Genomic DNA, 14315 nt, shown 5'->3' on the forward strand with positions numbered 1-14315 from the left:
CGTGCAACGTTGCTAGTTTCCTGTCAAAATGATAATTGAACCATCAGTCAGCCTGCCATTGGAGGAAACCTTTTAGTTGTGGGTATCCGAGTAGTAAGCACTAAGTATTGCAACATGATGTTAAAAATATAGAAATATTGCATTCCAGATTCTATGTCAGTGAAGATGGCTGTTTGTTATTTTATATTACTTTTCCTTTTAATCATGCTCTTTAATCTAATTATTATAGAGCAATTATTTTGTAATTTACCACGAAGACTGTGTTTTTTGTCTGTTCTTATAATCATGAAAATATTTTAGTTTACTTTTTCTCCATATACATAATGTGTAGATGCCATTATTTTTGTATGAATGTATATAAAAAACACGTTGATAGAGTTTGAGGAGGTGCTTTCTACAATGTGGAAGAACACCAAGAGTTTTGAAAAGAAAAGTATGTGATGTAAGTGCACTAAAGGTGCAATTAAAGCTTAAATGCATGAGTATCAATAACCTAAGAGGTAAATTAATGCCTGCAATACTGCAATTATCAAACCATTTCATGTGTATAATATGCTGAGTAAATGACTCAAGTGTCTAAAGCCAGACATATACAGTATATGTCTGGCTTTACACACTCTTCCGTACAATTTTAGCTTATATATAAATGTATACGATGAGGCATTTTCATTTTCATTGATTCAAGAAAAGATAAATTAATCACTGATCATATTTTCAAATAAAGATTTTAAGAACTTACCCGAGTTGTGAGCAGGAGATTAAGTTTGAGACAGAATACGAAGAGCGGTAAAATGTCATTTGAGGTATGAGGTATGAAATGTGTGTGTGTGTGTGTGTGTGTGTGTGTGTGTGTGTGCGTGTGTGTGTGTGTGTGGGAGTGAGGGAAACGAGAGGCAATGTTGCATGAATTGTGGTAAAGTGTATCTAGCTGAAGCCCCTTTCAGGTAGGTGGAGGATGACACAGAGTGTGAACGCAGATTAGAAAGAAGAAAAGACAGAATCATGCAGCAGCAGCAGGATGGCAGAAAGCTGTGATAAACTGTACATATTTGTGGCAAGAGGAAGGATGTGTTTTTTTTAAACATATTTGAATTTTCCCCACAGAGTTGAATGCGTTACAGGTGCAAGTTGCACTAAATGTATAATAGGACCATACACATTACAGAAATGTACTGTAAGTTAATTTCCTCTGAAACATGCCAACCTTGTACAGTCATATGTGTCAGCAAGTTGTTGATGATACCTCGCCTCCAGATTACCATCAAGATAAGTGGAGGATATGTATTTTTGACATTACTTTTTACTTTGTAAAATGAGTCTGAAAGTGTTACATGAGTCCAAGAACTGTACTGTAACCTATAAAAACTATTTGATATACGCAAATACCATTTTTAGGTTATTATGACACACTACAGTTGTAAGATTTGAACCCATCAAAAGAAACAAAAAAGCTGCACAGAACAACAGTGTGAAACAAGCCAGCCACATCCTGTTTTTGCTCCGGTGACCAGACAGCCCCCACACCCAACAAAAAATGCATGTACTAAATCTGTACTGTAAAGTTACTCTGCACCACCCATGCAGGCACATTATTGTTCCATGTACCACTAAATTTAATTTCAAGTCAAATTGAGATGCCAGTAATCATCAAATCTTCGTTTTGTTTTGGGTTCACTGAACATACCCTCACATTTCCTGTCTTATTTCTGGTTTTACACTTTTGAATGTGTGGTTCTCAAATATTAATAGGTGTTATACAGTCAGTAAAGTTCAAATTGCAGCTAGATTTTCTTGGTTGGCGGAACAACTCGTGCCACAGATCCTCAGCCGATCTGAGGTTTAGGATTCATCTGAAGCCCATTCCAATGTTAATTGCTTCATATCAGCAGTGACTGAACACTCTTATCTGATATCTTTACAACTTTAAAGCATTTTTTACTTGAAACTTTGTTTACATTTGCATCCATTCAGCTTCCCCTTCAAATCTCTTGATCCCTGCTGCTAAATGATGGCATTTAATTACATTGCTACCTCCAGAGAATGACACACCAAGCAGAACTGCAGTCATGTATATTTGCTTGTGCCTAGATGTATTGCTTTCTTTTCTTTTACACCATCAATGCACAGACTTTTCAGTGCCATTGTAGTAAAGTAAGTTACAAACCTTTCCGCAAACTCCCAGCTGCTGTTCCTCGTCTGAAGCGTAGTTTTCTTTTGCTGGGCTTCCAAATAGATCAGATTAAGCTCTGTGGTTCTGTCATGTAGTGGTCTTCTCTTGTCCTTTGATCAAATGTCTCACTCAAGGCGAGAGTAGATTAGTTTCAACTAGTGATAGACTGCTATTATCGAACTTCTGCTTCTGTCTCACTTTTTTCAAGAAACTAATTTGACTACGGGACTTCTTGAAAATATCTAATTCACACTGACGTTATTGGTTTTATCGTGTCAATCAGAGTCAATGCCAAAAATAAACCAAAAAAGTATAAAATGTTGAAACTCCAAGGTGTTGTAAACCATCTTTTCTCACATTTGAGTAGTGAGCAGTTCCAGTTAAAAATCGCTTATATACCACTCCACCCTAACACCCTAACAAATATCACAAATACACTATGATAATGAGCTGATCATTTCTCTGTGATAGAAAACAGCCACTCAGACATAAATACAAAGGAGGAATGAATGTTTATTGAGTTTTCACATTGCAGTCTCATTTGACCTGCTACTGGTTTTACAACCACAGAGATAAAGTATTAAGAGGTCAGTGCATAAAGAAATATAAATTACCTAAGTAATAAAGGTTAAGCTTGATGTGGAATGTACCATAGTTACACTACAATCGACTAATGGGTAGGTAACAAATATATGCCTCTAAATGTAATGGCAAAAACCCCACAAAACCCCAGAAACCAACAAAACTCTAAAAGAGCTTTCTATCTTTTAACAACAATACAATTGCAAACAATAAAAAATGTTTCACTTTTCATTGTAACTTCCTCTTTTTTGCAGCTGCACTTTTCTGAAATGGTTTTCTGAATAAGTCTAGTGTGTATTTGTGAAATTGCACAGGAACTAGTGTTTGTATGCAGCACAACTTGTGCCCTGTGAACACTGCTTACACTTTGAAAAAAGGCGTAGAAGTGTCAAGTACTGTACAGGGCACTGCATGGTAAATACGCAGTCAAAATCCTGGTTCTTTTGGGGGTATGTGGTAAAGCAGCCTTTCCACACATGCCAAAGAGAGGAAAAAAGCAGAAAAATTTGAAGAGAGATTCCAGAGGACAATTATCGTGCCTCAGGAATGTTACAGAAAACTTCACGAAGCCGCTATTCTCTCGCGACAACGTGAGGTACAAAATCACAAGTGTTACCATTTCATTTACTGCAAAGACTACACAGAGTTACAGTACACATAAATATTCAACTACACTCTCATTGGCTATCATTCACACAATTCTCATGGTCAAAGTCATGATTTGTGTATCAGAAGATTTTTCCTACCGATAACCTTACAGATGGTATCTTAATGAAATTAATAAAGTACAAAGCACAAGTTACACAATGGTTCAACAGTTGGGATCTGATATATCACAGTTTAGCAGCTTTAACTACCTGATTATATAGCCCTAATGGTTACATTTGAGTGCTTCAGAGAAAAGAAAAAAATCATATTGGAGGTACTTAATCGCTTTGCTATATTATGTTATCCTTCATTTGCTTTAATATAATGCTGCTTGTTACTACTTTCTGCAGCAATTTGAGCCCGTGGTGCCATAGCCCTTCAAAATAAACATGGATTTTTGCAAAGCTGCACTATATGCACCAAATAACTGCTACAATACTCCTTCATATGACAGAAACCACTCTATGCAGATGACACTCTAATCTCTGCCACAGTCTGTAAGAAGAATCACAGAAACAAATTGTGGTCTCATTTTACGACACAATGGTTGACCGAGTTGTAGTCGTTACCCTACACTACATTCCCCCACTCACACAGCTTAAGGTACTGTTGTTTCTAGTAAGGCTATATTCTATTGATTTAGTAAGAATGCCCTCTGAATGTAGTGGTTGTCCTCCTTGCTCATACATCTCCATCCTCGATCCTAGCCAGCTGCCTCTCCAGCAACTCGATTCTCTGGCTCTGAGCGAGAACGACAGCACGCAGGGCTTTCATTTCTGCCAATATCTCGTTCAACACGTCGTCCTAAAAGGAGACAGTAGAAAGGGAATACATCAGATAAGGACTGTCAGCATAAATTACTTTATAGTATAGTCAATATGTCTCTTTTTGTCAACCTACTTCTCTCTTCGTTCTGTCAGTATTTCCATCTGTCTCTCTCGTGGCTACTCTTGGCTGTGGCACCTCTTCTTCTGTCTCCTTGGCAGCGATGGTAGATGTAGACGCTGGGGCTGCTGCATTGGCTGCTGAAGGTGCCCCGGTCCCAGAGTCCTGTGAGACAAGCTTGGGCTTACCCCTGAGGGGGTCTCTGTGCTTAGATGGAGGAGCCGAGTACCCGCCACTCAGGGAGACCAACAGGGGCTGTGCATCCTGCCCAGCGATCCACTCGTCAGCCAGGAGAGCGGGCTCCGAGCCAGCAGTGTCGGGGTAAAGGTCTCCCTGGAACAGATCTGACTGGGGATGCAAGATGGAGAAAATTACTGTCAACGTATGAATTGTATTTTTTTATTTTAGAAATAACTGTTAGAATAAAGTTTAAGTGACTTTAAGTAACTAATAGCTGTGCACAACTTACCTTTCGTGGTACAGTCATAGAAATGGGTTCAACCTTCCTTTCATGCAGTTTGTAGAATCTACAAAAGAGCTCAGAATAAGTAATCTTTATAAATTAGTTTATCAATTATCCTTTAAAAAAGGTATGCAAATACTTACCTGGCGATTTCGCACTTGTTGACATCCACACCTCTTTTACTCAGGAAGCCTGCACCTCTCTGAGGCTCCTTGCTGCTGTATAAGCTGAGGAAGTGAACATATGGGGATTCATCTGTCACTTCAAAATACCGGATGGTGCAATCCCCCTGAAAATCAAAAGATAACAAAATGAATAGGACTGAACCAATAGGAAATAACACTAATTGATCGTGCTGTCCTGGATTATACCTTTCCACATAGATACACCATGTTTGTGTCAGGGTCATAAAAGGGTAGAAGAACCCCGTTACTTGTATCCATCTCCTGTACAGCCATTGGCTCAGAGAGATCTTTCTGTAAAACAAAAAAAACACATTTATTTGCATCCTATAGGGAAAAGTCTGCAATGGGACTAACACACAATCCCCGGCATGCAAAAGGATCCTGACCTCTACATGTTTCTGAATAAAGGGTACATGGCTTCTCACAATGCAATTGAACACTGACATTGAACATAAACTGTGCCTTGCAGATTCAACAATATCAAAGTAATTCTTAGAGATTATGGGCTGCTCCAATACATAAACAAGAGGACGGTCAGACTTACTGTATCCCACAGGGCCATCTGTCTCTCACTCATACGGCTGAATCCTGTGGTCAGGATCTTCCCATCTGAGAGGAACACTGCTCTCATTGGTCTGGTGCCATCATGGACCTTCTCCTTCACCTAGGAGTGGAATCAGTGAAACTGATAAAAGACTAATGTGGAAGAAACATAACATAGCAATGAGTAAAGGAACACCATTGGATTACTTTACTGGCATCATATATCCATGTATGATGTACAGTACTATATTAACCTCTTTTTATGCATCTGCACACACAGCAAAACATGAAATAACCTTTAGCACAGTGCCTCTTCGTGGGTCAATGACGCGCAGGGCTTTGTCCTTGCAGACTGTACACACGGCACTTCCATCCTTATTCCAGCTGACGCTGTAGATCAGGTCTGGGTGAGCATCGCCCAGCTGGTACACAAGCTCCCCCGTGCCCACGTTCCACACACACACCACGTTATCACAGCCTGTGACAGAGGGCAACACAACATCCAATTTAGAGGAATTAATCCATGGGAGGGAATAAAATTAAGTACAAATTTGGAACAGCACCATATTACACAAGAGCTTAAAGTTGTTTACAGAATTTTAAAAAAACAATAAGACTAACTAAGAAGCATATATAACTACATACTGACACATAAATATACACAGATACACTTATGCCGTACATAATTACATATATAACAACAATTATGCTAAGGTTCAAGTAATGTTGGACTGTAAATAAAAGTCTTTAGGCTTTTCCATTCTTTAGGCACATACTGTAAATGCTAAATGTAATACTAATCTGAAAATACTCTGGGAACATAAATGAGATTGGTGCCTTGTGACCCAAGAGATCTGCTGGTTTTATAAACTGAGAGCATGTCTGATAATGTGCTGTGGAGCAAAGCCATTAAACCAAGAAGAGGATCTTAAATTGTTTTTTCAAAAAGCCTTTTCAGATGTGGTGAGCGACAAAGATTTGATTGAATTGATTGCATACAGAGATACTAGAATTACATTACATTGCATTACTGTAAGGATGAGACAATCCAATGTTTAAAATTGTGCATGTAACCACTTTACTGATCAATAACTTGCCAATTTTGCCTTTTTAAGTGAGAAAGAATGAGACTGTAATTGATTGGGCTGCCAGTTGTGTGAAAGCCCACCAAAAAACAACTACTTTTCCAATCACCTTTCAACTGTGAGTGATGATCACATGGTTTTCTACCAAAAGGTACAATAGGTTATTTCTCACAAGAGATTGCTGTTTTTGTATCAGTGGTTTGAAGCAGACAGAGCTCAGCTAATAAAAGGCATTGTCACCCATGTCTGAGCACCAATCAGGATTAAGCAATATTTGAATAAAATGTGATGACAGTTGGGGTTATTTGCTTATGCTGACGACAATGTCAATCAAATCTGACAAAACCACACCTATGCAGTCCTGATGAAGCAGATTAGTTATGTGAGTGTTTGAATAATACCAAAGGGTGTGTTGTTTCTCAGAGCAAATTATTTTGATTGTTGCTTATTTATTAATTAGATTTGTTATAGAAAAAAAACACCTGAGATTTGAAACCAAATTCTAGGAGCTTTTATATTGTTTTCTCCAGTTTAGTTTAGCCTTTTCACTGTTGCACAAGACAAACATGTTGTACATACAAAGGTGCATTTGTGTGCCTCCATGTCCAACCATAGTATATATGTATACTTTATTTCAAATGAAAGAAAATGCACTTTTGCAGAAAAGTGTAATTATTTTTCAGGCTTGTCACATTCTCCTTTAAACTTGCAATACATGCTATGAATTGCTGAGGAGGGAAATCCAATTCCTTGCTTGTATAATGCAGTAGTATTTGAACTCACTGTCACTGAACACCAGCAACGTAAGATAAGAGCTGCTCTTCAACTCTCACTATTTACAAACAGATAGGTGTACATCACTTTTTTCAGGTTCATGTGAAATATTTAGCACAAGTTGGCTTATATTTGTTATATAGGACTACAGTACGACACACGCAACTGCTTTCACATGGCCTGCCAGCACACACCCTTCTTTTAGATCATCAATTCTATGTAAATTTAAGTAAAACAGCCTATAAACCACATACTCTGGGTCTCGTTGAAGGTTGTATAGTTTAATTTTTAACCCGCATTTACTACAATATACAACAAAAAACCATGCAAGATAAAACTGCTCGCATGTAAGTGCATTAGTTCACATGAAAAATGGTGTTACCTGCAGTTAGGAGGATGTTGAAGGCAGTTGGGTGCCAAGCCAGGATGCCCACTCTTTTACTGTGTCCCTCGAGGGTCACAATGGGCTCGGTCATGGGACTTGTTAAGCCCCCATCTGGGATCTGCCACAGCTACAAACACCAAGTCACAACAGACATGGCAGAGAATGGAAAAAATCTGTTAAAAGCATTTATTTAGTGCTAATTTCGGCCTCGATGAACCGATAGGTGTTTTAAACCATCAAGGCAGATGAAGGACAGTTTTGTTTCCGTGTCTAAAATGAAGAGTTCGATATAGATCTTAAGTGGTTTTTGTGGTAACATGTGACAGCTGGTGTCACTAAAATCCGATGAATAGCCACAAACCGCTGGCACAGCTGCTAGTCACGTGCGTAAATGTTGACCTACCTTTACTGTGCAATCTTCTGAGGCACTTGCGATGATGTTGTCATCGTGAGGAGACCACTGGATGTCGAGCACCGGCGCTGCATGGCCGCACACTGTGGGACAGGACTGATCGATCCTGCCGCTCTGTGAGAGTAAACAAAAAGTAGCCGGATACATTTGAACGCATCACGGGACTCTGACCTTTGTCCGCACTGTGTCTTGGAACTTTAAAAGTGCTGCATATGCATCCGGCAGACCGTGAAACAACACATTAAATAGTTGCTGATGCTTTTAGAAGCAGAGTGGACAATAGGAAACAAGATCGAGGCTTTTAAAAAATATTGATTCAGCTTTTATCTGATGCTGGCTGTTCGAACCTTGTTGATCGGAACGACGAGGAAGCTCCCTCCTCCACCGGCTTCCACAATGACAGCGATGAATTTGGGGTTGACGGCACAGAGCTGAGTGTCCCACGTCACACGGGACACTCGGACGTCGTCGATGCAGTGCTCGGCTTTCCACGCCTGGGCGAAGACGTGGCGAAACTTGCTCTGCCTAACCACACCTCGCCGGAAAGACATATCTGAGGGGAAGAAATGTCATAAGATAATTAGAACACAAGCAGTGAAGTGGTTGCAATTTTGAGGAAATGGAGCTGAAAAAACAGAAATTATTATGCAACAATTTTAGAAAAAATTGAAGATTTGCGGTTGTTTTTTTTTTAGACAAGCAATTTGAAAACAAACACCTTGGACTCCATGAAACTATCAGAATGAAAATCATGGTTGTCTACATTAAAAATGAGTTGCAATACATAACATTAAGCAGTCTTTATACTATTTTAGAAGTTTAATTTGTTTTCTACTCTCCTTTTTTACAGGAAACCACACACTACTTTGCTTAATAAGATAAAAACATAAGATTTAAAACATTGATCATACACTAAGACTGAGTTCACTGTTCAGATCAGTTACTTGGAGGAAAAAGTCCCTTCATCATGATACACTTTAAGTTTGTAGCATTTCATGTCTTTCTACTGCTAAATCAGAATCAAAATGTCATAACTGAGTGATGACGTAACTGATGTTGTTCTTTTGGTTTTGGATAAAGGAACAGCTCTCAGCTTTAGTCTTTTCAGATCTCCAAAACAACTAATAAACTTTGCTGTGCCTTTCTGCATCTGCGTCCAGCTGATGTTGGTTCATTTTAAGGTGTTACAGCTTGTTCACTGAAACCACAGACACCAGAGAGAGAGAGAGAGAGAGAGAGAGAGAGAGAGAGAGAGAGAGAGAGAGAGAGAGAGAGAGAGAGAGAGAGAGAGAGAGAGAGAAGGGGAGGGTGTGGGGTTGTCAAAACACCAGGCAAATTCTTTCATACTGGGAGTCTGCCCTGAAAAGTACAGTCAGGCTTCAGTGGACAAAAGGGTATGATCCGCCTGAAACCAAAGCATGCAGTGGCAGGGAGGGGAAGGGGGTTGGGCAGGAACTCCAGTAACTCTATATGCCACCTACCACCTAATGCTTCACAGTTGTCAAAGCATATTGTATTTTAACAGGTTTGGAGCACTGTTGTCTACCTTTTCTATAGCATTTGTTGGTGTGGAGAAAAGAAAAAAGTACCCAAATCCACGCAGGTTTGCAAAGTAGAGGCCAAGACTGTCACCCTTGCATCGGTATTTATAGGTGTGCGTTACCAAATAGTGTCTATCCTATTGTATAATGGGGTTTTTCGTTTTTATTATAAAACATCGACTCAATGTTCTTACTCCATTTCTGTAAGGCTTTCTATTGTTGTCTGCACACATTACGCGGAAATGTGGTTTTCCCAAACTAGATGCATGAGCAATAAAAGGAGCTGCAGACTATTAAAGCTTAACTAAAAACCTGCGATCAGACATATGAAGGAAACGGCGAGGTTGCCTGTTGTTTTCGAGACAATTAACAACATACCTGACTTTTGAGCGATCTCTCTTAATTGGAAAAAGGATCACCACGGACAGACTCGGGCGTGACAGGAGGCCAATAAAATAATCCTCGGGCAGCAGTAGCAGTAACTTAATCCTTTTCCGTGTCCGAGCAGGCGTTCACGTCGATTGCGCAGACCTATAATAAAAAGATATCCATTAGAGAGACAAAAAAAGGCCCATCCGATTATTACCACACTTATTGTCCAGGTGGTTTGTCACTAATTACGCATGTCCGCTGTAGTAAAAGCCGGACCTGAGAGCGCATGTCCCGTGCTGCTAGATGTGTAAATGGTGAGCCAAGCTGATGAAGATGATGGTGATGGTGTTGGTGTTGGTGTGGGAAGAGATGTAGACCGAGCTGGCCCCGTCTCCTTTTTTTTTTTTTTTTTTTTTTTACAAACGACTGTTTTGGATGGATGAACTGAACGGAATATCCCAGACACTTCCGCTCACGACAGGATGTGTCAAAGACGCGCAGCAGTCAAGAGGGATATCTGTTGTTTCCATCCAGGTTCCTCGCTGAGCCAGACCGGATGTGGTCATAACATGGTCTGCGAAAAAACTGCACAAACAGCGACTCAAAGGCACAAAGGAGCCAATTAAAGCAAAGTTTTATAATTTTTGTTAGTGGCGTCATCGTGCCACGTATGCAAAAAAAAAGGAATACACGCTTTTATTTATTCATTTATTATTATTTTTAAAAGACAAATATAACACAATCATTCAACAACTACAGGGATGAAAGCAGCATTCAGAGAGATACCAAGGGTTGGGGAAGTTACTTTGGAAATGTAATATGTTACAGATTACTAGTTGCTCTATTTAAGATAAGTTAAGCCTTTATTGTCATACAATAGTGCCACAACTGAAGGTGCATTAGTAGCCTATAAAAACACAGACAAAGACAAAACAACAGATGTCATAAATAAAAACACAACTGAGGCACGACTGTCATGAATAAGTAATGTAACTATTTCTATTACTTAATAAAAGTAATGTAACTTATTACATTTTATTACTTTTCTAATTTTTAAACTGTTGGGATAAGTGTACCCATTAAGCACCAAAATCTAAGTTCAGCTGTTTTTCATGGATACTGACATGATGTATAAGGGAGATAATTTCTTATAAATCAAGATGTATCTCTTATTTAAAAATGTATGCATTAGTTCATGTAGATTTTGGAAAATAAACTAAAGATATTTTATGAAAAAAGTCAAAAGTCTGGCATGGGCTTAATTGGTAGTATGACATAATTTAAGACCATGTGTGCTCCAAATAAGGTCTACGTCATTATTTATTTACAATAGAGATTACAGTTACCTTTATTTGTAATTAAATGAATCAGCGCTGTTACATGTAACTATTTACACCCCAACACTGGGCATATGTCAGTTAAAGACATAACATAACAGTTTAAACCGTTAAAGTGGAAGTAAAAAAAAACAACAACAGAAAAAAGAAGCACAAAATATTTCATGTAAAAATACACACACTCTCTCTCACACACACACACACACATACACAAGTAGTAATGTTAATATTGGCCTACAACAAGGTTTAGGTTTAGGTTAGTTATTTTAAATCAGAGATCATATAACCATAATAAGGTTGTGGTAAGCCGGTGAAATTAGAAAGGTAAACAGAAAAAAAGATGTGTTTTCTGCATGAATTTGAAAGTATCATCAGAGCTTGCCCCCCACATGTGCATGGGTAGATTATTGTAGCTGTAGGTGGGCGGCCATCTGCCTCGACTGTTTGGGTAGAGAGAGAAAGAAGGAAGGGGAGAGATGATAGAGAGAGATGCTCAGAGATGCACAGCAACAACAATGATGACCACAATAATGAAAATAGAAATATGACTAATAATAATAATAGCAGTGGGCTTCAAGTTGAACCACAGGACAGCAGGTGGTCTGCATATGTTATATAATACAAGTAACAAGTGAGAACATGTGGATGTGGTAAGTCCACAGGAAAAAAAACAAAAAGAGAATAGTAATTAACATTTGCTGAACAATAAATAATACTAATACAATAGTATATAGTAATAGTATATAATACTAATAATATGCTAAAATAATAATAAGGGAATAATACATAAATAAATGAGAAATGAATAAGAACAATGACTTAAGTGTTTATGATATGAGCCTCACAGAATAAACGTCTACCTGATCACCTGTCAGTCTGTTGAGCATACTTTTATATGATGCTATTTCTACCATTGTGCTCGCCCATTCCTTTTTATATCAGGAGCTTTATTTGATTTCAAGGGTCTTAAAATAGTCCTGGAAGCTGTGACCAAGCCAATCGTTCGTCACATTTGACATAATGACATTTGAGATCTCAAAACAGACACGAGCCGGGAGTCAGAGGAATTATTAAACCAGACCATTCACATGCAAAAGGATGTAGATGCCTTTAAGTTTAAAAACTAGTTTTTAAATGCTGATGCTGAAGTAGACAAGATGTCAGAAACAGAAGCTTTCACTGACATCGTAATGATAAATAAAGCCGTAACACTAAACTCACTTAAGCAAAGGTGGATGTTGCCAGAATTCAAATTTGCCTGGCACACCGTAGAGTGGACAAAGGGGGACTTTTTTTGCACTACTGCAAATTCTTGTTGCTTATTAACCCTGTTGCATTCAAACAGTGATGGAAGAAATGTTCAGATCCTAAAAATAAACATACTGTGGTTTAAAAAATACTCCAATACAAGTAAAACTCCTGAATTAAAAATGTTACCTAAGTAAAAATACAGAAGTATTATCAGCAAGTAAAAGTACTCATCGTACAGAGTGCTATATTATTACAGTGTCTTATATTTTTGGTTTTTATCACTAACAGACACATGTGAAAACATTTTAATGCTGTGGTTTAACATTGTGAAGCCAATTTTAGATATTTTGGAGTCATAATATTACTGCATCATGTTATGTAAGTGTAGCATATGTTTTTTTCATATAATAATTATATAATAATAATAATAATAATAAAAATAATAATAATAATATACTTTATTTATACAGAACATTTCACACACCAGTGTGAGAGATTACCATAACTTCTCAAATAGTGGCAAGACCTTTGCTTTAATTACCTCAGTTGCACAAGAGACCAGGCCATGATTAGGTTCCTCTGTTGATAAGTACATTTGGTCATGTCTTAGTACCAAGCTTGTTTGTTTTCTGATCTGTTTTTGTTTGCCTTTTCTAGTTCAAATTGAACAATGAATCATATTCATAATTATTCCATATATTTATTTGTAGATTTTCATTATTTGGCTGTACTGACATTGTAACTGGTAATCGTTCCTGTCACTGCTGAACGTGTCAGACGGGATGTATATGGCCCTTCAGCGCCACCCAGTGTTTAATATGACACAGAGCAGGTGAATGGATATTTAAGGTGCAAAACATGATTTAGCGGCAAGGGACTTTTTAAAATTTTAACAGCGATTGATTACTGTTACCATGACGACGCATATTGCATAACGTTGAGGAAGTAGAAACCACGTTGCATGCGATAATTTTAACCCAAACCATGATATTTCCCTAAACCTAACGTGTTTTTGTGCCTAAACCTGATAGAAATCTAATACGCTGATGGGTTTAATTTGGAGCAGATTGAAACTAAGCTAGATGCTAAATGGCGCCTGTTCATCGGTATCACACCCCGTAGAGCGTGTCTTTGACAACTGGGAAGGGGGTTGTTGTTGGAGGAGGCAACACAAGGACCCCATTCTCCATATATATTTTCTCGATCACCATGGACAGTTGTGGAGTTTCTGTCTTTGATAAATACGTTGGTTTTCTCCATATGCAACAGGTGGCTCCGTGGCGCAATGGATAGCGCATTGGACTTCTAGGCACTGCTGCAGTGATTCAAAGGTTGTGGGTTCGAGTCCCACCGGAGTCGCACTTTTTGCTCTTACAAAGTGACATATGTTTATGTAACATGACACACGTCTTTCTAGTCGTTTTAAGTACAACTGTTATTGGCTCAGGATCAATAAAACTTTTGAACTGTTAAGAGTTAAATTGATCTTTTCAGTTTGATGCACTAAGAAGAGAGCTTGCAAACCACATCAACACACCAAAGCACGGTTATTAACGTTATCAATTAAGGAGTGTATTGCAATCAATATTACTACTATAATCTTAATTTAATGCTGTGGTCAACAAGAGTGATTGGCCAATTCAACTCAATGTTGTAGTTCAAACTCCTACCCATCAAAAGGC

The 14315-nt window shown here is 38.4% G+C and overlaps 1 protein-coding gene and 1 non-coding gene across 2 annotated transcripts; one reads left to right on the top strand and one right to left on the bottom strand.

Moving 5' to 3' along the window:
* Positions 1-2680: 2680 nt before the first annotated feature.
* Positions 2681-10604, bottom strand: coro1b (coronin, actin binding protein, 1B). Its single transcript, XM_062444743.1, has 12 exons — positions 10322-10604; positions 10052-10204; positions 8480-8685; positions 8124-8246; positions 7718-7847; positions 5773-5954; positions 5478-5597; positions 5120-5224; positions 4892-5037; positions 4755-4812; positions 4301-4633; positions 2681-4204 (listed from the first exon to the last, which is right to left on the bottom strand). The coding sequence occupies exons 3-12, from the start codon at positions 8681-8683 to the stop codon at positions 4082-4084; spliced, it is 1524 nt and encodes a 507-aa protein (XP_062300727.1). The 5' UTR covers positions 8684-8685; positions 10052-10204; positions 10322-10604; the 3' UTR covers positions 2681-4081.
* Positions 10605-13904: 3300 nt separating this feature from the next.
* On the top strand, positions 13905-13992 carry trnar-ucu (transfer RNA arginine (anticodon UCU)). Its single transcript is given in 2 exon segments — positions 13905-13941; positions 13957-13992. It is a non-coding gene; the product is annotated as a tRNA-Arg (tRNA).
* The last annotated feature ends 323 nt before the right edge of the window (positions 13993-14315 follow it).

The sequence above is a fragment of the Scomber scombrus genome, chromosome 23 (genome assembly GCF_963691925.1).
Source record: "Scomber scombrus chromosome 23, fScoSco1.1, whole genome shotgun sequence".
Lineage (NCBI taxonomy): Eukaryota > Metazoa > Chordata > Actinopteri > Scombriformes > Scombridae > Scomber > Scomber scombrus.